This window comes from Castanea sativa, chromosome 5, assembly GCF_040712315.1.
Source record: "Castanea sativa cultivar Marrone di Chiusa Pesio chromosome 5, ASM4071231v1".
NCBI classification, from domain to species: domain Eukaryota; kingdom Viridiplantae; phylum Streptophyta; class Magnoliopsida; order Fagales; family Fagaceae; genus Castanea; species Castanea sativa.
The window spans coordinates 56,725,056-56,749,546 of record NC_134017.1 but is presented as its reverse complement, the minus strand read 5'-3'; the positions used below and the strand labels follow the sequence as shown (position 1 = coordinate 56,749,546).

At 33.2% G+C, this 24,491-nt stretch overlaps 1 protein-coding gene across 1 annotated transcript; it reads left to right on the top strand.

The window, feature by feature from the left end:
* The first annotated feature begins 503 nt into the window (after nt 1-503).
* Nucleotides 504-3,041, top strand: LOC142633789 (protein kinase PINOID). The gene is made up of 2 exons (XM_075808038.1): nt 504-1,487; nt 1,990-3,041. The coding sequence occupies exons 1-2, from the start codon at nt 946-948 to the stop codon at nt 2,786-2,788; spliced, it is 1,341 nt and encodes a 446-aa protein (XP_075664153.1). The 5' UTR covers nt 504-945; the 3' UTR covers nt 2,789-3,041.
* Nucleotides 3,042-24,491: the final 21,450 nt, after the last annotated feature.

Genomic DNA, 24,491 nt, shown 5'->3' with positions numbered 1-24,491 from the left:
AAATAAATTTTATCATTATAAATTAATGTTTTATTATTTCTAAAACAAATTTTACCATATGAGATTGGATTGTATTGAAAAAGTAATAATCAAGTAGAAAATTAATTATTATAATATTCAAGAATAAAAGACTAATTTCATTTTGGCTGACACTAATGACTTTTTCTCCCCTTTTCACAACCTATAGGATCATACTGCGCGTGTGGGCTCAGTTTCTGTGGAGGTTATGAAAAAAAGCAACCAAAATCCACGTGACTAACACCCAAAGATGACCTTCCCCACACGTGCCGTAACTTAACTTCGCGTCATCAAAAAAAGGCACATATAGCTATGGCTTTTACCACGGTTAAAAGTTAAAACCTCGTATTAGAAAAAAAAAAGAAAAAGAAAAAAAGTACGTAGTACTTACTTAAATTAAAACAAAAACCCAGATTAAGGAAAATTAAGCCCGTATTGTCTGTACAACCCAGCATAAATACCCCTCAACTACCTCACTCTTTTTCATTCTCTCTCTCTCAAAGCCTAAAAACAAAACCAGAAAGACCAAACCAAACCCTCTCTCTCTCTCTCTCTTTCTCATTCTCTCTCTAGCCTTTATTAGTTTCCAGTACGGATTTCTTTTATGTAAGAAACCCTAATATTTAGCTCCGACGACCTCAAAAGCCTGCTACGTTTGCAAATGTGCATTCAAAGCCCTTTAATATACTTCAATACCCTTCTGCACAAAGCTTTGACTTCTCTCTCATGGACTTTCTGTTCACAAAGAAAAGTATCTGATTCTATAAGCCCCTCAAATTCACTGTTTATTCCGCTGGGGAGAACTATCTAACAGTCTCACCACGAAAACCTGCTTTCAGATTCCATTTGGGTTTTTCTTTATATAAGAGCTAGCATGGTATGCCTTGTTTCTCTGTAGAGAGAAGCAAAAGATTTTAGCTTTCTAAAATGTTAGACCGTAACCGAGATTCAGATAGCGAACTGAGTTTAGAAGCTTTGAATTCTGGTTATAGTTCAATGAGCAGCGATAGTTGTAGCAGTTTTAGCCGGCTTTCCTTTGAGCTCATGGTTCCTGCAGCTTCACAATCCTCGCCTGAGAACCTCTTAACCCTAAAGCCTCACCGTTCCTCCGATTTCGCCTACTCCGCCGTTCGCCGGACGGGTCTGACCTTCCGTGACTTCAGACTCATCCGCCGCATCGGCGCCGGAGACATAGGCACAGTGTATCTGTGCGCGCTCAGAGACTGTTCCGACTACTACGCGATGAAGGTGGTGGACAAAGAGGCCTTGGCGAAGAAGAAGAAGGTGCAGAGAGCTGAGATGGAGAGGAAGATTCTGAAGATGCTGGACCATCCTTTTTTGCCTACGCTTCACGCCGAGTTCGAAGCCTCCCATTTCTCTTGCATTGTCATGGAGTTTTGCTCCGGCGGCGACTTGCATTCTTTGCGCCACAAACAACCCCACAAACGCTTCTCTCTCAGCTCCGCTAGGTATGCTTTCATGTCCGATCCATATCTCTGAATATTTTCTGAAAAAACCAAAAATGCTTTCACAAAAGCTGCGTTTTTTTTTTAAAAGTTGAAAGAGAAATTTCGTTTTTGCATGTTTGATTTTTTTGTTTTCTTGCGCTGCGAGAGTTAAGTAAAAGTTTCTTTTCTCTTGTCTGCTTTCGCAGCTCTAATTTCGAATCAAAATCAATTAAGAATCGCTTTCAATTTTTTATTTTTTATTTTTTATTCCCTTTTTTTTGCTCTGCAGCTAAGATTTTCTCGGATTATCTCTCTGACTTAGCCGCAAATTTCCTTTAAATGAACATTTTCCGTTATTGGATGTGATAGAAACCCTCTCATTTCATTGCTTTATTGATCCATTTTGCTAGATCAGGCAATTTCTTTACCTTCTCACACAAGTAAACATTATTGCTCAGGAAAAACTTGGTTAACTCGACCGACTCAACTCAATCTAACTCGGTTCATTTTCATTATTGTTCAGGTTCTATGCTGCGGAAATTCTGGTAGCATTAGAGTACCTTCACATGCTGGGAATAATCTACAGAGACCTAAAGCCCGAAAACGTTTTAGTCAGATCGGACGGTCACATCATGCTCTCAGACTTCGATCTCTCCCTATGCTCAGACGCAATCCCAGCCGTTGAATCCCCATCGTGCTCTCCAGAAGCCGCGACACCATCGACCCCGTCGTACACCCGCGGCGCACACATGCCATTCTCCTGCCTCCCGAACCGGCTCTTCCGGTCACGCAAGGTCCAAACTTTGGCCCCGAACCGGCTGTTCGTGGCGGAGCCGGTCGACGCCCGGTCGTGCTCCTTCGTGGGGACCCACGAGTACGTGTCGCCGGAGGTGGCGTCCGGCGGGTCCCACGGCAACGCGGTCGACTGGTGGGCCTTCGGGATCTTCATCTACGAAATGATCTACGGTCGCACGCCTTTCGCGGCTCCATCGAACGAGACCACGCTGCGTAACATCATCAAAAAGCCCCTCGCGTTCCCGACGTCCCCCACGCCCCCCAGCGCGACTGAGCTCTACGCGCGCGACCTCATCTCCGGGTTGCTGAACAAGGACCCGGTTGGCCGACTCGGGTCGAAGCGCGGAGCCGCCGACGTCAAAAAGCACCCGTTTTTCAAGAGCCTGAATTTCGCTCTCGTACGTTCGCTCACGCCGCCGGAGATCCCGGGTCTCAAAAAGACGCCGACGAGGCGCGGCGGCGGTGGTGGTTGTAGTAGTAGTAATAGTAATAGTAATGCACAATCAACGGCGTTTGAGTACTTTTGATGTGAAACAAACGGCGGGATTCACGCCACGTGTCATGTCGGTGCTGCCAGATTTTGTCACTGGCGTTTGTCAAAGCGACGTGTATATTCGAGCTGTCTTTTTCTGTTTTTTTTTTTTTTTATAATTTTTTTTAATGGGCCCCCCTCTGTTTTTTGACGTACTGTTACGTGACTTTTATATGTTTGGGAGGGGATATACCTAATTTCACGTAAATATATAAAAATGAAATGATATAATATGTAAATGTGGGAAATGCGAGGAAGTCTATATTGTGTAGTGTAGAGTAGATAGAGGTCTAAAGTAGAGTAGAGTCTTAAAAGATGGAGAGGACGAGGGTGTTTGGGATTTAGAATTACGAAGTCAGAGAAAATAGTATTCCGACAGGATTGAACCAAAGGAAAAAAAGCAGTGTGGGATCATATATCTGATTCTGAGTTTTACGTTGCCAAATCACGGCTTTTGATTATGTCATGGTTACTGTATAAAGCCTCAATAGCCTTACTTGTTATGGTAATGCTTAGGGATGTGTGGAAAACAAAAAAGAAAAAAGTGGAGCAAGTTATCCAGGCTAAACAACTCGTATTTCGTATCTAACAAATACATAAAAGTGGTATTTCTTTTTTATTTTTCTATTCCAATTGTGTATTTTTTTTAGTATTTAAATTTGGTAACTTGTGTGGCTAGCTCGTAGATCCTTCTTTCGTTTTTGTTATTGAATTATTGGATGGACTTGTGGACCTGGTAGTCGATCCAGCTGATGGCCTGTTTTTGACAATCTCCACCTTACCCTTTTACTATTGAATCAGTGTGAACATGTCAGTGAACATGTGGAGCATACTTTCGTTGTCTTTTACTACATTTTCCAACTCTTTTTATCATATTATAACACTTAACATTCCTATTTTTTAATAGTTGAATATACACTTACTGTTAAGAAGGTATCTCATTTATAAAATTTATTACATTGATCTATGAAACCTATATATTATGAAAAGGATGATAAATATAAATAATGCATGAGATAATTGTTACTTATTTGATAAGACTTTGATCCACTTCATCTCTCCATTAGAAGAACTTTTTTTTTTTTTTTTAGTGATACACACGGTGAGTCTTAAAATAATTCTTTCTTGTAAGCTAAATGGTTCCTTTTTTTTCCCCTTATAGTAACTATTTTTTGTTGTTGGAGAAACTAGACCAAGAACCCTAGGACTTTATTCAACAAAAAACTTAATGAACATCACATAAAACGAATGGGACAATGCCTATAGGTAGGTCTTCCAACCACACCTGTAACCCCAAGACAGAATTCGCTTTCTTAGCTAAAGTATCAACAATAGAATTACAAACACATTTAACATGATTAAACTCAACAAACTGAAAAACAGAGGCTTGAACGTGAATGTCCTCTATAATATTCCCATAACTAGACCGCTGACTAGTACTATGGATCAAAGCATTGATGACCACAACTGAGTCACCTTCAAATACCACCTGAGTTAGAAACTTTGTTAGAATAACATTAAGTGAGAAAATTCATAACTTCCTCTTAAAACTTTTGAGATAAATGATAATTTATCATGTATCATGGGGAAATTTCAAATCATATGGGAGGAAAAGTGCTACAATATAATGATTAAGTATTTAAATTTACTATTTCTTATTAATTTAAGCTTTTTGAAATTTTCTTCTGGAGAAAATAAACCTTTTGGATTAATTGAATTTTACCATAACTTTTTGTAGAATATAAGCATGTATTTGTGACATTGAATTCTCTTATTGTATGTCACACAATTTAAGGTACCCGTATCACAATGGAATATATAATAGTCCCCAATAAAGCAAGATGTTTTTACATGTTTCTAAAGTCGGTCAACGAAAGTCTAGCATTTTAAACACAGATGCTATTTGCATAGCTTTGGGAATAAAGAGAACATAAAACAAGAGGTTAGATATGCCGTCACAAATCTTGTAGGAAAGAGGTGGCGAGCAATTTGTGCATTTCACTCAAGAAAGATTGCGCTTTTGAAGGACATGATTTGGCTTGCCTCCATGCAACATATATAGAATTTTGCAACTCTCATGCTTTTCAAAAGAAACATGGAATGTGACAATATTGCGTTTTTTTCCTCCACTCTCTTTTGCTACTTTAATTATTCTGTGAATATAACTTCGTTTTATATCTATTTATTTTGGTAGATGCAATAATGACTTTTTGAAAGTATAAACGACAACCTTTCACAAGTCTTACGCCACCGGAACCAATTTCACCAATTAAGATCATAATAACTTCATAAGTTGGCCTTCTACATATGAGACAACTTTGTTCATTACAATCTTAAGAAAGCCACAATTTGGGTGCTTAATTACTAAGTAAAAAGATTACAAAAAATTACTTTGTGGTTGTGGATAACTTTCATCTCTTATTTCTATAAAAAAATCATTTGCAGACAGATTAGCCTTGCTTTAATAAGACATAAGCAAAATATAGTAATGAACAATTTTGAATGATTAGGTTTTGACACTTCCAAAATTCCATTAATGAAGAATATTTATTAGGAAAAGGTAGCTAGCTAGCTAGGTTTACTCGAAAAGCATAAAATCTCCCAAATTTCACAATATTTTTTGACTTGTTATAAGTTGATTTTGCTTTGCTAAAACCCTCTCCTTATGGTAACTTAAAAAGGACGCATATATAAGGTGATGAGGATAAGCAACACGTGGGGATAAGGAATCATGTAAGGCCACAAGTAGGGCAAATAGTAAGCTTAAGCATCAATGGCTTAAATTGTCTCTCTCAAAGGTCTTACCCTTTATTACTTTTATAATCGTAGTTAGGTTTTTTTTTTTTTTTTTTTTTGTGGTATTTAAATCATTGGATGATAATAATTTAGTTGAATTCAAAGCCAAAAAGCGTGTATAAAAAGGTCAAGAATTGTTTTGCAGAGGCCGAGGTTTGTGAAAGGACCTTAAAGCACATCCCCACGTTCACGTGTAAACTTAGACTGTGAGGAACACTTACCAAACGATAGGCTGTGCTCAAGCATTGAGGTTCGGACGTGTATTTCACAGTCATAAAGGAATTTTTCTCAGGTGAGAGGAAACTTTTGGAGAAGACTGTAATAGAGAATGAAAGAAAGTAAAGGGTGTGCGTGTGTGGTGGGGCTGAGCTGAGCCCAATTGACAACACATGGGTTTGTCCATGTGATCACCTGCCAACCAGGCAGCCATACCAGCTCACTTTAAAGCACTGTCTCCCTTTCTTGTCTCAAGCTCTAACAATGGCTACCCCACACACCCAATCTCTTCCAAACACGTTGCATATACATATTCTTCATCTAGTTCCCTCATGGTTGACCCTACGTACCCATTTAGTGCATCACCACCAGAAGCATATACCACTCGACCTTTGTTTGTTGTAAACATGGAAAGGATGAAGGCCAAAAGGGTGTCGGGGTTGTTGGGAAGAGAGTATTGACGATATAAAGGGGAAAAAAAAAACTAGAAATGATAATGGTGATGATGAGAATGAAGGAAAGACATTCAACATGATTAAAGAAGATGGGAATAATTGATGTATTAATGGTAATGGTGCAACCTGTCTTTCATTAAATGGTTAATATATCTGAAATAAAATGTAAAAACTCACGTCTCTTTCTCAACTTAAATAAAAAAAAAATAAAAAAATAGTTGTAGATTTTTATTCTCTACAACATGATTAATGGAGTAATTAAAAAAAAATGCTTTCTACCCTAATATATATAAGCCTTTCACTGGCTCGAGTCTAATAGCTCTTAATTAAGCTCTCATTAATCCTTATTTGATTTGTGAATTCTTAGGTTTAAATTATTATATGTCATTTTGGGACCATCTTTAAAGGATTATTTCACATGATTACTTGGTCTGTACGAGACAACAGAACACACATAAATAAAGAAAAAGTTAAATATTCAAAAGTTTTAGCATCTTCTTTAAGAAAAAAAGAAATAAGACTTAAAAAAAAATATATGATTTTATAATTAGTTATAATTTACAACAGTTAAAGATAGGCGATCCATTCGGTTGAATAAAGTTGATGGAGCAAAGCAACCAAACATTTGACAACACAAAGAATCTCCATGATATGGCTAAGGGTCCGTTTGGATACTTAAAAACTAAAACTGAAAACTGAAAAATACTGTAGCAAAATAATTTTTTAATAGGTAAAAAATACTGTTCACGCTTAAAATTACTGTTCATTGGCCTAAGATCATTGTTCATGGCCAATGAACAGTGACAAGTGCGCGTCCAAAAAAAAAAAAAAAAAGGCTGAAACGCAGACGCACTACGTTTCAGCCCAATCCAAACCCATCCTAAGTCTCATAACCCATAGTTGTCAAAATGTGATTCATAATGGTTTTTATTTTTTATATCATATTGAATTGTGTATTGTAAAATACATTAACTTTTTATAAATTTTATATTTAAATTATAGATATAGATATGTAAAATGTAGAATTCATAACGTGGAGCCACTCTTGAAAAACCATTTCATCATTAATATCTTCATTCTTCATAGTCTCCAACATTTACTACATATATAGGTGTGTGTATATATTTTGTTATTATCCACTTTTTTAGAGTATGGAAAACGAACTTGGCAAATGTAAAGTAAAGTATGAGACATGTGGTCTAAATTTTGTATTAGAAAGAGAACAAAAATAAAAATAAAAACAACAACAAAGAATAAACTCATGAATGTGTTATTTGATGGGGCTTCATCAAGTACTTAAATAATTTAATGTTAAAAATAAGCCTAACAACTTGTTGGACTCAACTCAAATTATAAATTCTAACCCCCTCCTTCCCAAAAAAAAAAAATAATAATAATAAATAAAATTATAACTAACTTGTCTATGTATCATGTGATTGATTAGTATATATAGTAGATACATACTTACGATATGATACATTTTTCATTTAATTTGAGAACGACTTATTTGAATCTTTAAATAATTTTGTTAACCCATGGTTTATCCATTATAAAACTAAAGAAAATCTCAATTTTACTCAAATATAAGCTTTTATTCTCTTTTGACAAACAAATAGACTTTTATTTTAGTTTTACATATTGCAAAACCTTTTATTTTATAGGAAATACTACAAACCTGATTATTGACTCTATAAAACTTCATTCTCAATTAAGAGTAATACTTAAGGTACCGTCATTAATACTCTACCTTAAAATTGCTAATTTTGCTTTTAGCTCAAAATTCGTGCTCAAAGGTACTGCACATGCCGAGCTCACAATTAAAATTTTAGCCCAAAAGCAAAAAGTTGATTTGAGCTAGATACATTATGATCAATCATCAATTAGTACAATATGCTTGGCCAAGATCATGGAAGATATATATTCTTGGAGGACTTGATTTTAAATACATCAATCAGATTCTTACCAAAAAAGGATAATGAAAAGTGGTAATTCGTACACAGCAGGAGCTCCCCCCCTTTCCTTTTTTCTTCTATGAAACCCACTAAAAACTTCCCATGAAATCCCATTAAACACCACCATGGTTGAAAATCTCTTACTAGTTGTGGACACCGCATTTTGTACCCCTTACAATTCGGGTCTCTGTTCCCCAATGATATTGAAATTCTAAGACCTAAGGTTGGTTTAGGGTCTAATTAGGTGTTAAATTGACTTGAGAAATGTTAAAATGAAAAATATAACTTTAAATGAGCAAATAAATCTATTATTGGAAAAGTAAAGCCAAGGAAGTCCTCACATCATCTAGAAGCCGTTCCAAACCTCCATTTTCACAATATAAATATCCATACATAGTACATTTTCAAAACACACAGTAATCTTGAGGGAAAACACTTAGATTAATTAGAAATAGTTAATCAAAGAGGGAGTTTTTCACAAAATATCCTCAAGTCAAATTTTATTTTGAATGGGGTCTTCTCTGGTCTTGATATTTGAGTTTAAGATTACTAATCACTTTTTATTGATTGTGAATAGATTTGACTGAAATGAACGGTAAAAAAATCAAGCTTGAAGAGCTTTTGTTTTGAGGTATTAGTTTTAAGCTTTTTCTTTTTATTTTCTCTAGTTTAATTCTATTTTTTGCTTGTTTCTTTGTTTGTTTTGTGTTTATATATGTTTGCTTCGCTTAGTCTTTTATGTTGCTAGGCATGTTAGGTTGCTAGTCTCTTTATTTTAAGTGTAACTCTATTTTCTGTGCTTGCTGCATTTCTGGACTAGGGTTTCTGAGCAAACTTGCACACGCATGCATCGTGCATACGCACGCAGCATGCGTGCGTAGGTCAAAGATGTGCACTCATGCAGATGGCTCGCACACGTAGGCCTTTGCATGCGCGCACATACCGCTGCACGGAAACCCTAATTCAAAATTTTCCTTTGTTTTCTTTGCTTATTTCACATGTTATGCCTCTGTTTGATTCCTTTTTATAGGTATTAGTCCCTATTCTTTGTTTATTGTTTGTTGCTTTTCACATGTTTAAATTAGGGTTTATTTTTGGTTTCTTTGTTTTGATGCCATGAACACGCATTCACATGCTCATACATTGATGCTATAGGTACCATGATGTAGTAAGGTAAGTGAGGTAAGTCATGCCTTCACATATACATGCATTTGTTTGTGACATAATCTTGTTTAGGTTTGTTGAACATGATGCGGTGGTTTGAATAAGCGTGTTTGCGTCTTAATGTTTTCCAATGATCCCTTGATGATTCCATAATTGTTTGCTGCCTATGTCCTACCTTGATTTAATATTCACATGCTTTTGCCTTTGATGCGATATAATGACATGATGCTAGATGAATGCTAGGTTGATATGAGATGCCATGATAGATGAGTGATTAGGTTTTGCGATGATTGATGCTATGTTGTATGTTTAGATGTATGCTAGAGTGTGTGTGAGTATAGATACAATATTGAATATGCCTTTAATAAGGTTAAGACATAAGACACAATGAGAGGAAGCCAATCCTAGGGTTGGATGATTTTGGGTGCTTAACAATTTCCCAAAATCATACCTAAACTCCAAATCCATACTCTGGTAGTAAAATCAAAAGGTTCTTCCTCGAGATGGCACAATACATATGGTTCCTAGGCCATTACAAAAACTAGGTGGCAACTCCTCATTGTGTGCACACTAGCTGGTACTTATCATCATCATAAACCCATCATCAGCCACAATTTTGTCATCAACCAACCACCCCCAACCATCCAAATAAGGCAAACCCATTAACCAAAAGCACCCAAATACCCAATGACAACACCTTAACTTGTTGTCTATTGAAATGAGTTGTGTTTTATTATTTAAAATTTTAGTGAGATGATGTGTTGAATAGAGTTGTTCATATTACAAAACCTTAACTTTTTTATCTTGATTTCTTTAATTTTTTTTTCTATTTTAACTGTGAAGTAATGAGGTGGGTACATATTAGTAACTGCATTAACCTTAGTTGAGTAAAGTTACACTTTTTAAACAATATGTGGTAAAGTGATAAAGGGCCCAATCATAGGTGGGTATATTGTAATCGAACTTAGAATATATATTTATATTTCAATAATTAGATACAAATAATTTTTTCATGCAAAAGAAATAACACATAAATTATGTTTATTCATATGTTTAAAGGACTAATGCTCATTTTACCATCATTTATTTTGAATTTGGCGTTTTCATGTTTTACTACTTTGGTAGTGTAATGCAACACTGTAAGAAAGGATTATTTGCCTAGAAAAAGAAAAATATGTTAAATATATAAACATTAGCTAATCATGAAGTATGAGACTTGGGGGAAAAAAAATTCAGTCACTAATGATGGCTATCAACCATGATGATAGCTTTGATACCTCTCTTCTTGGAGTCTATTGATCAACCCGAAGTCTCTTCTATATTATTACTTTCTTATGTATACATTTTTTTTTATATATATAAAAAAAATCCATTGGACTTTTAAGCAATACTCATCATCTTAAAGTTAGTGTTTATCCTTTAGAATTTAGAAAGTTGGTAGTTGAAATCACAATAGTGGTAAAATTATTCACAACTTGATAGAAACTAAGGTCTAGATATTCTGTATGTTGTAACTCAGGCCTGTGTACAGTATTCATTCTTGTTACTCAATTAAAAAGTAGCCTTTATAAAATTGCAGAACCTGCTAACCTACTTTCCCCCAAATATTGAGAGTTCATAGTTTGGAAGAAAAAAAAAGAGAGAAAAAATGTACCAACTCTTTTTGTTTTCTTATATATATATATATATATATATATATATATATATATATATATATATATATATATATTGTTTTTTACAAAACAAAACCTTGAATATGTAATAACTTGTCTCCTTATTGTATTTTTTTTTTTGTTGTGATTTTAGATATATTGTTTATCCATGTGTTTTATAATTTAGTAAGAAAAATATATCTATGTGTTTTATAACTAACATTTTCTTGGCTATATTCTCAAGTTAAATCTTAAATTCCTTTGGGCGCGGAAGTCATACCCTTCAAAGAGCCCTATTATTCCCAAGTTCAATTTTAAATTTTCTTAATGCAATTTGATTAAATGTCCCACTTATAAACATATGTATAAACATATTTTTAGTTTAGAACCTCATTTTATTAACATTATAGTGCCCAACAAACCAAAAAGTAATAAACTTTGTACATATGCACCCTGATTCATAAATATTGGTATTAAAATGATGTTGCAGTTTATGATTATGTCGTTTAAATCACAATGAGGGTTTAAGAGAGAAAGTGAAGACAAGATTCTTTAAAGGGGGGGGGAATGTTGTGTCTTAAAGGACACATGGTAGTCAAGCCAATTGCAATCAATTTAGATTACATGTATACATGAGGAAAAAAGATAACAGCTCCTAATAACAAACAACCTAATCTCCTAATCCTATCTCATGAATAGTAGTAAAATATTATTGATAGTAAGTCACGTTAAACTCAAACACTTGAACTCAATTTAAATAAATGACAACTACTACTTGAATTCAAATACAACATCTTCGATTATAACTTATTTGATGAATTGCTTAGTTGTCATGTGTTCTTGGGACACAACAAATAGTTTAAGTTCCAAAAAAATAAAATCAAATAAATGGCAAAGAAAATCAAAATTTATGCAAACTTTAGGGGCTAAAACAATATTTCAGCCTTATCTTGTGTCTCACTCAATTAAATGTGAATGGGTGTCTGTGTGTTTTCAAATTTATTATTATAAACAATGTGGATATGTACCATACTAATTTGTTTAGACTTCATAACCATAACATGTATTAACTTCCCCCTTCTTATGTTTTTTCTTTTTAAAAAAAAACTTCTCTTTCCTTCATATTTTTTCTCAAAATATGCATGTATATCATTATTTTTCTCAGCCTTAATTCATCTAGCAACAGTCAGTGGTTTTGAAATGTCATTCCAAATATAAATCAGATGTCATGTTCCACATACACAAATTGTGTCCATTCCATATAAGGGCTGACATTTCAAAATGACAAATCGTTACCGTTGAAAAGAAAAGGTAAAGTGCTTTTGAGATGCCATTCCATATATAGAAGATACCCTTAATGTTCAATGGATGCGACTACTATTCTCCTTGCGTAAGACCCTTTCCTCCATGTCTTGAAGAAAATCAAATAAGAAAATGTGTAAGTCAATCATTTGTTGTTTCTTTTAATTTTGTTTTGGGTTGCTTTTATATCCAAAAACCAGGATTATATATAAAGTTTTCTGAGTTATTCAAAGTTATCTTCAATTTTTTGTTTCTATCTTTAACACAAATAGCTTTTTCTTACATTTTTTTTCAAAGTCTTCTTTGTCTAAAGCTGTTAGTCCAACAATGATCTATAAATCAGAAGGAAAAAGTATAGCTTTTTTAACTAATCCTTCACTTCTACAAGATAAATATCAACCTTAGTTGATGTCTTACATGTTAAAATTTTTTGTTAATTTCATTGTCATCTTCATTTGAATCAATCACCAAGATGTGAAACTCTTTGCACTCTATCCATTAAATAAATTTTCACCCTATCTAGTAAATAAATCTAGGGACATATAAAAAATTCACAACAATTTCATAATAGTATGAATTCTAGTTAACTCAATTGATAAAAATTCTGGTAGTTGAATAAGAGATCTGTGAATCCAATTCTTGCTTAGATAAAAAAAAATTTGGTGAATTGGGCAAAAAGCGTCATGTACCATCTTAAGAGAGCGACATAGAAGATGACCATAGTTGTCAAAATGTAATTCATAACATGAAGTGATTTTCATTTTGTTGTATTGTTTTGTACTATTTATTGTAAAATACACTAACTTTTTGTAAAATTTATAGAAAACTTATAGATATACATATGTAAAATGTGTGTGTGTATATGTATATTTATAAATTTTAAAAATATTCAAGACTAGTTACTACAAGACTCTTAGTCAGACGTATGTGATCCATTCAGTTGGTCTAATTCTTAAATTTTTTTAGAAAGAGACAAAAGATGTATGAGAATGAATCTCAAGTTAAAGATAATTATTTGTAGTTTATCCTTAAAAAAAGTTAGAGATAATTATAAAAAATACAAAGTTTAACTACAAATTTAGCTATAACTAGTGGCTACAACTCCACTCAATATTTATTTATAAGATGTGAATTTTGAGAAATCTACCATTTGATTGCATTTTCTTCATACATCTTTTATGCTTGCAAAATTTCAAGAAAATCAAAGATTGATAGTTATGTCATCAATCAAATATTTAAATTTCAAATATTTGTAGTGAAAAATAATTCAAAAAAAATTTATACATCAAATAGTAAATAATATTTGATTGACATGAAATTTGACATGCGTGTTAAGAACATAAAGAAAATTAAATCCAACGGTTAGATTTTCAAAATATTTAGTTATTATAAAGATGTTGAGTGGAGTAATAGCAATTGACTATAACTAAATATGTAGCTAAACTTTATTCTTATAAAATATCAATAAGAGACAAAGGGTGGTGGCTTAAAAAAGAAAGGAAAAATGATAAAAGTATTGCAAATTGTACTACATAATCTTTACACAATGATAACAAAGTGATTTAAACATTTATTTTTTAGAGAAGTGCTACGTTCACAATATTTTCTCAACAAATCTTATGTGGTATGTTATTACTATTTTTAATATGAATCTACCACTGAAATTATTTTCTTGCCCACCAATAACAACAAATAATAACTAGTCACATAGATTTGTTGTAAAAATGTTATAAACATAGCATTTCTAATTTTTTTATGCGATTTAAAATTTCATTATTATTATTTTTTGCAATTGAAACATTCATTTATTATTTAGAAAATACTATAACTACTACATATTTTACGATAAAAACTTACGAAATGATATGAAAAAAAATAGTAATACTTATATAATATATATCTATATATAAATAAATAAATATATATATATATATATATATATATGTCATCTATACAAGCTTGATAAGAAGTTTCTCAAAAAACTTCTTATCAAGCTTGTATAGATGACATATTGTATAGTAAAATTTGAAATCCATATTTCATATTTGTTGTCAGTTGAATTTATAAAAGTTATATAAGTAAAATTTGCAGTATCCTATCATCATTAAAAATAAATAAATAAATGTATAAGCTTGCATATGCCAACTGCCAAGTACGTATCTCGTAAATAAATTACGATGGGTCTACACATATTGACACGTTCTTTCTAGATACCTTTCGATGAAAAGGTAGACGTAGATGGGGGTGTTGTCAGTTTTCCCATAATTAGTAATGGGATTGAAGCTAATTATTCCATGGGTAAAAGAGATATGGGATGACTTTCTTTCTTTGAATGACGCTTTTTTTTCAAGCCCAACTTGGCAATTACGATGATCATCATCATATATTTAATGGTTTGACTTTGATTTTAACAATTATAATCAAAGTCTTGTCGGAAAAATTTGCTCATTATTTCTAAAATATCATCGAAAATTGTAGGGTTAAGAGCAATATATATATATATATATATATTGCTTTGTCAACAACTTGGGAGTTTGAGAGCGAGAGAGAGAGGGCGGTGCCAAGAAAAATGCCAGCTATATTATTAGGTCTTAGTATCCAATCTAGGTAGAGTTTCATAGTAATTTGGCCTTGTTGTCCTCTGTAATCCTGACCTATATAATTGTTCTATGAGATCAATCAAATCAACTCAAGGTAATTTGAGCTATTAGAGGATCTCATTAATTGGGTTCAGGAAATTTTTGTCGATAAGGATTCACTTATATATGGACCAAACTTTACGTTCATGAATGGGATGTTGACCATTAAATGGTCGAAGCTTTTGTCTATATAGATTTGTACCATTATACGTATGAGGATCTTGGATTAAAATGAAAAAAAATTAAATATATAACAAGTTTTGATTGGTAGAATATAAAATAGAACACTAAAAAGTGGTATAGAAAATTTGTATTCATCACTCTTATGCATTGACAAACTGTGTCAAATTGTGAGTCTTGTTGTGTTTAGTAGTTGTAAGTCAAGAATAAGATGAATATCTATCAAGAAAGAAGATTCTTGACCTAAAATAATAATAATAATCTACCTTGATTTATTCAGATTGTTAGAACTAGGCTTTAAATCAGTCATTTAAGTTAACAAAGTATTTGAATTTCAAGCCTTATTTGTTAGTGTGTAAAAGAGACTTGATAGAAATCGACTTATATGAGGTTTTATAGAGAATAAACATTTGAGCTTGTGTGCCTAGATTTTGTATGAATATCTCTTAATTTCATCGTACCAAAGATATCAAGGTAGATCTAAATATCATTTGGTGCCACAGCGTTACCGCATACTTATTGCTGTAATGAAAACATTCAAAAGGTTCTCAAAGTCGATCAGAGGTTCTGGTTGTATAGTAGGTGCGTGTGTCATCTGTGAAGAGATCTGTATAGTTGAAGAGTTCTGTTTTAAAGCAGTAAAAATGATTTATTGTAAGTTGTTTAAGAGTTATAAAGCCTAGGAAAATATTTTTCTAGGACTATAAAACTTATCTTATCATAAAGTATTTAATTATTTATCTTCTTGGGGAAAATCTTATCATAAAATATTTAATTATTTATCTTGTTGGGGAAAATTTTCCTTGCAGTGGTTTTTCCCTTGGATTCTGAAGGATTAAGGAGAACTTAGTTCGAGGGACTTCTAATTGAGGCTCCTTTGGATATCCCTGTCGAAGGCTATTTTCTAATCTTCGCCCATATTCTGTTTGTTAGAAGGGTTGGACTACAAAACCCAAAATTGCAAGTGAACTCATAGCAATGGAGTGTTCTTGGAAGCCCACAATCAGCTCCCAAAAAAGCTTCACAACTCATAAGCATATTCTCTCATAAACAAATCATATCTCGCACGTATTGAACTATTGATTTGTCTTCTATGTTGTCTTCTCCACCGAAGCCACTCTGTATCATCTTCCCAATTAAGGCTACTGGAGCAAGTCACTTTCCTAGCACAAAATAGGCTCAGATCAAACCACTCTGTATCATCTTGATTAAAGTTGCTGGAGCAAAGCAACCATACATTAATGTCAAAATGGCTAAGTTTCGTACTCATAGTTGTCAAAATGTGATTCATAATGTGAAGTGATTTTCATTTGTTGTATCGTATTGTATTATGTATTGTAAAATACACTTAAACTTTTTATAATTATATTGATATAGATATATAAAATGTAGAATTGTTTTTAATAAATTTGAAAAAGATTCAACTAATAAGTCATTATCTATGCAATAATATTAACAAAGTTAACAAAATAAATCAAATTAAAATATATCTTAAATATCTACATTCAAACTGATAAAACTTTATCATACATTGGTTGTGTGTGTTAGAATTTCAGTCTTTATAACCTCAGGCTACTACTACAAAGGTTAGACTTTTTTGTAGTGGTACTCTGGTTATATAATATATTATAAGTCTGTTTAAAAAACTCTATACACTACTTTTGTGTTTGTGTGTTATAATAAGTATTACTGTTTTTTCAAAAAAAAAAAAAAACTGATAAAACTTTTTTTTTTTCTTTTGAAAAACAAACTGATAAAACTTAAAAGTTACATCACATTTATTGCCAAATTAATTTCATTTCCATAGTTCAAGATGATGTTATCATCATCTTGCAAAACCATTTCATCATTAATTAACATCTTCATTCTTTGCAGTTTTAAACATTTACTATATCCTTTGTCATTTAATCCGTTAATCCCTTTTCAAAGTATAGAAAATGAACTTTGTATATAAAAGTAAAGTGTGAGGTGTGTGGTCTAAATTTTGTGTTAGAAAGATAATAATAAAAATAATAACAACAGATAAAAAACTCATGAATGCGTTAATTGATGCAACTTCACCAAGTAGTTCAACTTACTTGCCTATGTATCATGTGATTGATCAATATGGTTTATACGTACTTATGATACAATACATTTTTTTAGTTGACTTGAGAATGACCTTTTTGAATCTTTAAATAATTTTTTAATCCATATTTTTTCCACTAAAAACATTAAAGAAAATCTCAATTTTACTCAAGTATAAATTCTATTATTTTTTGAGAAACAAATGTAGACTTTTATTTTAGTTTTACATAAACTCATTTTGTTTTTCTAGGAAATATTGCAAACCTAATTATTGACTCTATAAAAATTCATTCCCAAGTAAGTGTAATATTTAGGCACAGTCATTAATACTTCACCTTAAAATTGCTAATTTTGCATTTAGCTCAAAATTCATACTCAAAGGTGGTTGTGATCTATCATCAATTACTGCCTACTTGGCCAAGACCATGGAGGAAATATATTCTTGGAAGACTTGATTCTGAACACATATCATTCAGATTATCACCAATAAAAGACAATGAAAAGTGGTAATTTGTAGTTTTGTACACGAAAAGAGCTGCCCCCATCCCTTTTTTATTCGATGAAACCCCATTAAACACCACCATGGCTGAAAATCTCCAACTAGCCAGCACCCATCACCATCCCAAACCCATCATCATCCACAATTTTATCATCAATGTATAAACTCATGAATTGAAAGCACCTGAATATCTAATGGCAACACCCTAACTTATTGTCTATTGAAATGAGTTGTGTTTTGTTGTCTAAAATTTTAGTGACATGATGTGATGAATAAAGCTGCTCATATTACAAAACTCTAACTTTTTTATCTTGATTTCTCTAATTTAGTTTTTTTTTTTTTTTAATGTTTTTACTATGAAGCGATGAGGTGGGTAACAGATCTTTAACTGAGCTAACCCTAAATAGGTAAAATGACTTTTAATAAATAATAGGTGGCAAAGTGATAACATGACTAACCACATGTGGGTAAATTAGCCACAAACAGTGTTTTAATGTACGTAAAAGAAATAATGTATAAACTTATGTTCAAAGAAATGATGCTTATTTTGTCACTTTGCCATCATTTATTTTAAATTTGGCTACTTGATGTTTATCACTTTGAAAGCGCAATGTAAAACTACAACAAAGAATTATTCATGAAGTAAACATGAGCTAATCATGAAGTATGAGACTTGGGGCTAAAAATTGGTAGTCACCAATAACCACTATCAACCATGATGATAGTTTTGATATCTCTCATCTTGGAGTCTATTGGTCAATGCTAAGCCTCTTCAATATTATTATTTCTTATGTATACATTTTTTTATAAAAAATATCCATTAGACTTTTAAACCATACCCATCATCTTGAACTATAATGTTATCCTTTAGAATTTGGAGTGTTGGGAGCTGAAATCACAACAATTATAAAATTATTCACAATCTTGATATTTTCCACAGCTGATCGATTTTTTAGAAATGAAGGTCTTTGTGCAATATTTTGTGCCACAATTTTTTTTTCAATAATGCAATTCGAAAACACTAGTTTTATATGAAATATCCACCGTGAAAACATCTTGACTACATTTTCCCAATATTGAGTCCATAGTTTGGAGAAAAATAGGGGGTAATGTACCAACGTACTGTTAATAATATCTTAAAAAAAACAAAACAAAACCTTGATGTAATAACTTGCTACCTCTTTTCTTTTTTTCTTTTTTTTTGCTAATTTTGTTTTTGGTGATTCTCGACGTATTGTTTATCAATGTGTTTTATAATTTATCAAGAAAAGTTTATCTTTGTATTTTATAACTAAATTTTCTTGGCTATACTCCCAAGTTAAGTCTTAAACCCCTATGGGAGGAAGTACTCCCCTTCAAAAGCCCTACAATTCGTAAATTATATTTTAAGTTTTCCAAATGCACTTTGATTATATGTCCCATGTATAAATATATGTATATGCATTTTGAAAATTAGAACCCCATTTTTTATCATTAAAGCGCTTAACAGACCAAAACTTTAATAAACATTGTACATATGCACCATATACATATTCTTCATCTAATTCCCTCATGGTTGACCCTACGTACCCATTTAGTACATCACCAGGGCATATACCAATTGACCTTGTTTTTTGTATACATGGAAAGGATGAAAACCAAAAGGGTGTCGGGGTTGTTGGGAAGAGGGGTAATTGATGATATAAAGGGAAATGAAAGAAAGAAAGAAAAAAAAGAAAAAAAAAAAAAACTAGAAATGGTAATGGTGATGATGAGAAGGAAGAGAAGGCATTCAACATGATTGAAGAAGATGGGAATGATTGATGTGTTAATGGTAATGCTGCAACCTGTCTTTCATTAAATGGTTAATATATCTGGAATAAAATAGAAAAACTCACGTCTCTTTCTCAACTTAAAAAAAAAAAAAAAAATTAGTTGTAGATTTTTATTCTCTACAACATGATTAATGGAGTAATTAAAGAAAAAAAAGAAGAAAAAAAGAAGAAGTTAGTCTCAAGTTGATCTATGATTTATAAGCTTTACATTGGCTCAAGTTGATCTATGTGAATTTGAAGGAGTTAGTCTAATGGTTCTTAATTAAGCTTATGTTAACCCTTATTTGCTTTATGAATTCTTGGGTTTAAATCATTATCTGTCATTTTGGGACTATTTCTAAGGGATTATTTCTATGGATTTTAAACTCGGACTGGACCATACGGTCCGACTAGGTTAACCGTTAACCTTTCACAAACACAATTCTTTTAATCTTAAGAACCAGTTTATGCCAAAAAAGCAGGGAACTGTTCGAACCGTAGTCCAACCGCACCGTTCTGAGAATTGTGATCAAACCGATTCTCACAATTCCCTACTTCCCTTTGAATTTGAACCTAAAAAAATAAATAAATAACAACATAGAAAAACAAAAGAAAAAGAAACACAACTGCTGAGAAACATTTTAGATTTTGACAGGAAAAAGTAATTCTACTGGTAAGAAAAACGAAGGAGATTGTAAAAAGTGAAAAATAAAATAACAGACATGAAACAGCTTATGCGATTGCCAATTGCTCTGCCATTGTCTTCTGCAATGAGCATGTCTTTATGTTTCTTCTTCTTTCGTGAAGACCAGAGTCACTGAGTCACACCCTCTATTTCTGAAGTGTTTTCTAAAGTGTGTGGTGCACAATACATTTTTCTTCTTTTTAACTTAGGGTGGGTTTGGATAGGAAGGTTGGCGTCTACGTTTCACGTTTTTGACCTTTTTTTTTTTTCCCTTGCGCACAGATTTCAACAGTAGACATGATGCACTGTTCACCACTGTACGTGAACAGTAATCACATAGTGGTGCACTGTTCATGTACTTTTCAGCTTTTTTTAATTAAAAATGGGACCCGTTGCACTATTCACACATTTAAAAATTATTTTGCTACAGTGTTTTTAGTTTTTAGTTTTCAGTTTTTAGTTTTCAACTGTATCCAAACGGATCCTTAGTTTTATGTCTTCTTGTTAAGTGTGCAATGTGGCAATGTGCTAGTGCCTATAGCTAGCTTGCTGAGCCACCCACCCACCCACGTGCTTTGATTGGAGAATGCTACTTTAATTCAAAATTGTGTACTATAACCGAGACTCTGTCAACATGGAATGGAACAAAGAGCTATTATTATTATTATTATTATTATTATTATTATTATTATTATTATTCAATTTTTGTTGAAATATCTAAGTGCATCATTGCATCTATTGTTTTGTTTTTGTTAATAAAATGGCATGTTAATAAATTATGGAATTTTTATGAAAAATATATTTTATTTGATTATTTTATTTTATTTTTCTATTTGTATTAATTTAATATATTAATTTATATTTTAAATAATTATTAAATTAATTATGTCGTCATCATGGTTTGATGATGGTTTGACTTCGATCCGACCTTCAAAACCTTGAAATTCTCTCTTTCACAGTTCATTGAACGGTCTGGTTTTGAAAACTATGATTATTTCATGTGATTATCTAGTGTGTATGAGATCAGAGACCATACACAAATAAAGAAAACGTTGAATATTCAAAAGTTTTAGCATCTTCTTTAAGAAAAGAAGAAAGAAGACTTTATATATGTGTGTGTGTCTGTATAATTTTTATAATTAGTTACAACAGTGAGGAATAGGTGATCCATTAAGTTGAATAAAGTTGATGAAGCAAAGCAACCAAGCATTTGACAACACAAAGTAGTTCCGTGATATGACTAAGTCTCATAACCAATAGTTGTCAAAATGTGATTCATAATGGTTTTTCTTTTGTTGTATGATCATATTGTATTATGTATTGTAAAATACACTAACTGTTTACAAATTTTATAAAAAAAAATTATAGATATACCACTACAACAAAATGTATTTTTAGTGACGAATTTTAGTGAGGAAAACTTTTTCGTCACTAAAAACTTACATTTAGTGACGAAATTTGAATTTCGTCACAAAAAATAATAACCTTTAGCGACGACATTTGAGTTTCGTCACTAAAAATGAAAAACGAATGACCTTTAGCGACGAAATTCAAATTTCGTCGCTATTTGTTGATTTGGAACAAGAGCGCCAAAAGGAAAAAGTCTAGCGCTAATTCAATAAGTCTACAGCGGTGAAATTTTTCATCGCTGAAACTCTAAGTTTTTAGCGACGAAATAATTTCGTCGCTGTAGATTTTACAAAGAGATTATCAGCAACGAAACATATGTCGTTGCTAAAAGAATCTAACAGCGACGAAACTATTTCATCGCTAAAAAATCAGTCATATTATCTTCAGACATTTTAGAGACGAAAATCCAATTCGTCACTAAAGGCAAGAAATAGCGACGAAAACCAAGTCATCACTAAAGACACTATTACAAAAATGTATTTTTAGCGACGAAAATTAGTGAGGAAATATTTTTTGTCGCTATTGTGACCAGAAAAATGGGAGGGGAACCTTGGCGCGAGCTTAATTAATCTATAGTGACGAAATATTTCATCGCTAAATGTTGAAATTTTTAGTGACGAAATATTTCGTCACTATAGGTATTGCTGTGGATAGTATTAGTGACGAAAATATTTTTGTCGCTATAAGGAAGAATTAGCGACGAAAAGTAGTTGTCACTAAAAATAATAATAGTTTTGCAGTCATTGTTTTAGCGACGAAATTAGAATTCGTCACTAAAAGTATTTACAAAATTTGAGTTCTTTAGGCTGCGTTTGTTTCGACGGTAAACGGTTTCAGGAAATGGTTTTCCGCGTTTTCGGGTGTTTGGCAGGTGCTGAAAATATGGTCAAACGGAAAATAAGAACAGTTGACTGTAAAACTTAGGCCTCTGACCTGGAAATTCTTTTCCATTTGTATTTTACCTTCAAATAGGGATTTTCCAGAAAATTGAGAGACAGAGCACGAAGAGAGAGAGAGAGAGAGAGAGAGAGAGAGAGAGAGAGAGAGCACGAAGAGAGAGTAGAGAGAGCGAGTCACGCCCCAACCTGCGCCGGCGAGTCGCGCCCCAACCCGCGCTAGCGAGTCGCGCCTTCGCTTCTCTCTTCGTCGAACCCAGTCCCGGCGAGATCGCGCCTTCGCCTCTCTCTTCGTCGAACCCAGTCGCCATCGCCGATCACGATCTCGCCTTCGCCTTCGCCTTCGCCGTGCCGCGCCGGCACGATCTCCCCTTCGCCATCGCCAGTCGCCTCTCTCTCTCTCTGTCTTCGTTCTTCTCTGACCGATTTGGGTTTTGTTGATTTGTTAGAGAAAAATTGATGATGAGATTTTTCTATTTTTGGGTTTTGTTGAGCTGTATTAAGAAAATTTGATGAGTTTTTTTTTTTTTTGGGTTTTGTTGTTCATGATATTTGTTTGGAAGCCGAGAAAATGTGAGAAAATGTGAGCAACAAATACAAAATGCATTTTCTATAATATTTTCAAGATGACAACCAAACACCAGAAAATATTTTTCAAAATATTTTTTAAAATGTTACCAAACACCTAAAAATATTTTCTTTTCCCGAAAATATTTTCTTTTCCTGAAAACATTTTCCAGAATTGCTTTACTGTTGAAACAAACGCACCCTTAGTGACGAAATTGATTTTCGTCGCAAAAACTGAAAAGCTAAGCAATAGCGACAAAATTATCCGTCGCTAAAGATTTCACTATAAATACTCCCAAACAGTAGCCCCATTTCAATAACCATTTCAGTACCAAGCTCATTTCAGTCAAAAAAAAAAAAACCAAGCTCACCAGAACAAGTTTTCCCAAAGCAAACCATCGCCAATAAAGCTCCAACCGTCACTAGTAAGAGCCAACCATCGCCGATTAAGCTCCAGCCGTCGCCGTCGCCGTCGCCATCGCCAATTTGAAGAAAGCCAACCGTCGTTGTTTGAAGGAAGCCAACCGTTGCTGATTTGAAGGAAGCGAACCTTCGCCGTTTGAAGGAAGCGAACCGTCGTCGATTTGAAGCAAACTGTCGCCATTCCGGCCACCATCGCCAATACGCACACATGTTTCTCGCTCATCTATCTCTTCTCATCTAACTAAGTTTTGGTTGGATCGAATCGGTGGTTGCTGGGTTTTAGTGGTGATGTTTCGGGGGTGGGTTTCGGTTGTGAAGTTGAATCGGTGGCCCACCTTGATGGTGGGTCGTTTTGGTGTTTGCTGGATCCGTTTGGTGGTGGCTTTTGGTGCTTGCTGGATCCGTTTGGTGGTGAGATTTGGTGCTTGCTGGGTCTGTTTGGTGGCTGGGTTTCGGTGATGATCTTTTTGGTGGCTGGGTTTTGGTGGTGGCTGGGTTTCCCATTTTCATCCACAGGCTACAGCACCACTCGACCATACTCACCAGTCACCACCCAATCTCTCTGCCCATAACATCACAATGACTCTCTCTCTCTCTCTCTCTCTCTCTCTCTCTCTCTCTCTCTCTCTCTCTCTCTCTCTCTCTCTCTCTCTCTCTCTCTCTCTCTCTCTCTAAAGCCACAACAAACCCCATGTTAGGCTTGTTTGGGAACTCTTCCCAGTCTCCGAAGAAGGTGAGTATTTCTCTTCATCTCTTCCTTTTTTTTCTTTATGGGTTTAATTTTTTTTTAAAATTAAATTAAATTTCCTTGCTTTCTCTCTGTTTGGCTTCCAAGATAATAGAGGAAAAGGAAAAGATAATCTGGAATATCCTCCCTTACGTTGTTTTTTTTTTTTTTTTTGTTTTTTTTTTTACAATAAGAAGCAGCAGTAGCAAAAGCAAGAAGGGCAATGGTTAGCATTAAGTTTCAACCCAGAGAACTTTATTCCAGGCCTTGTCATT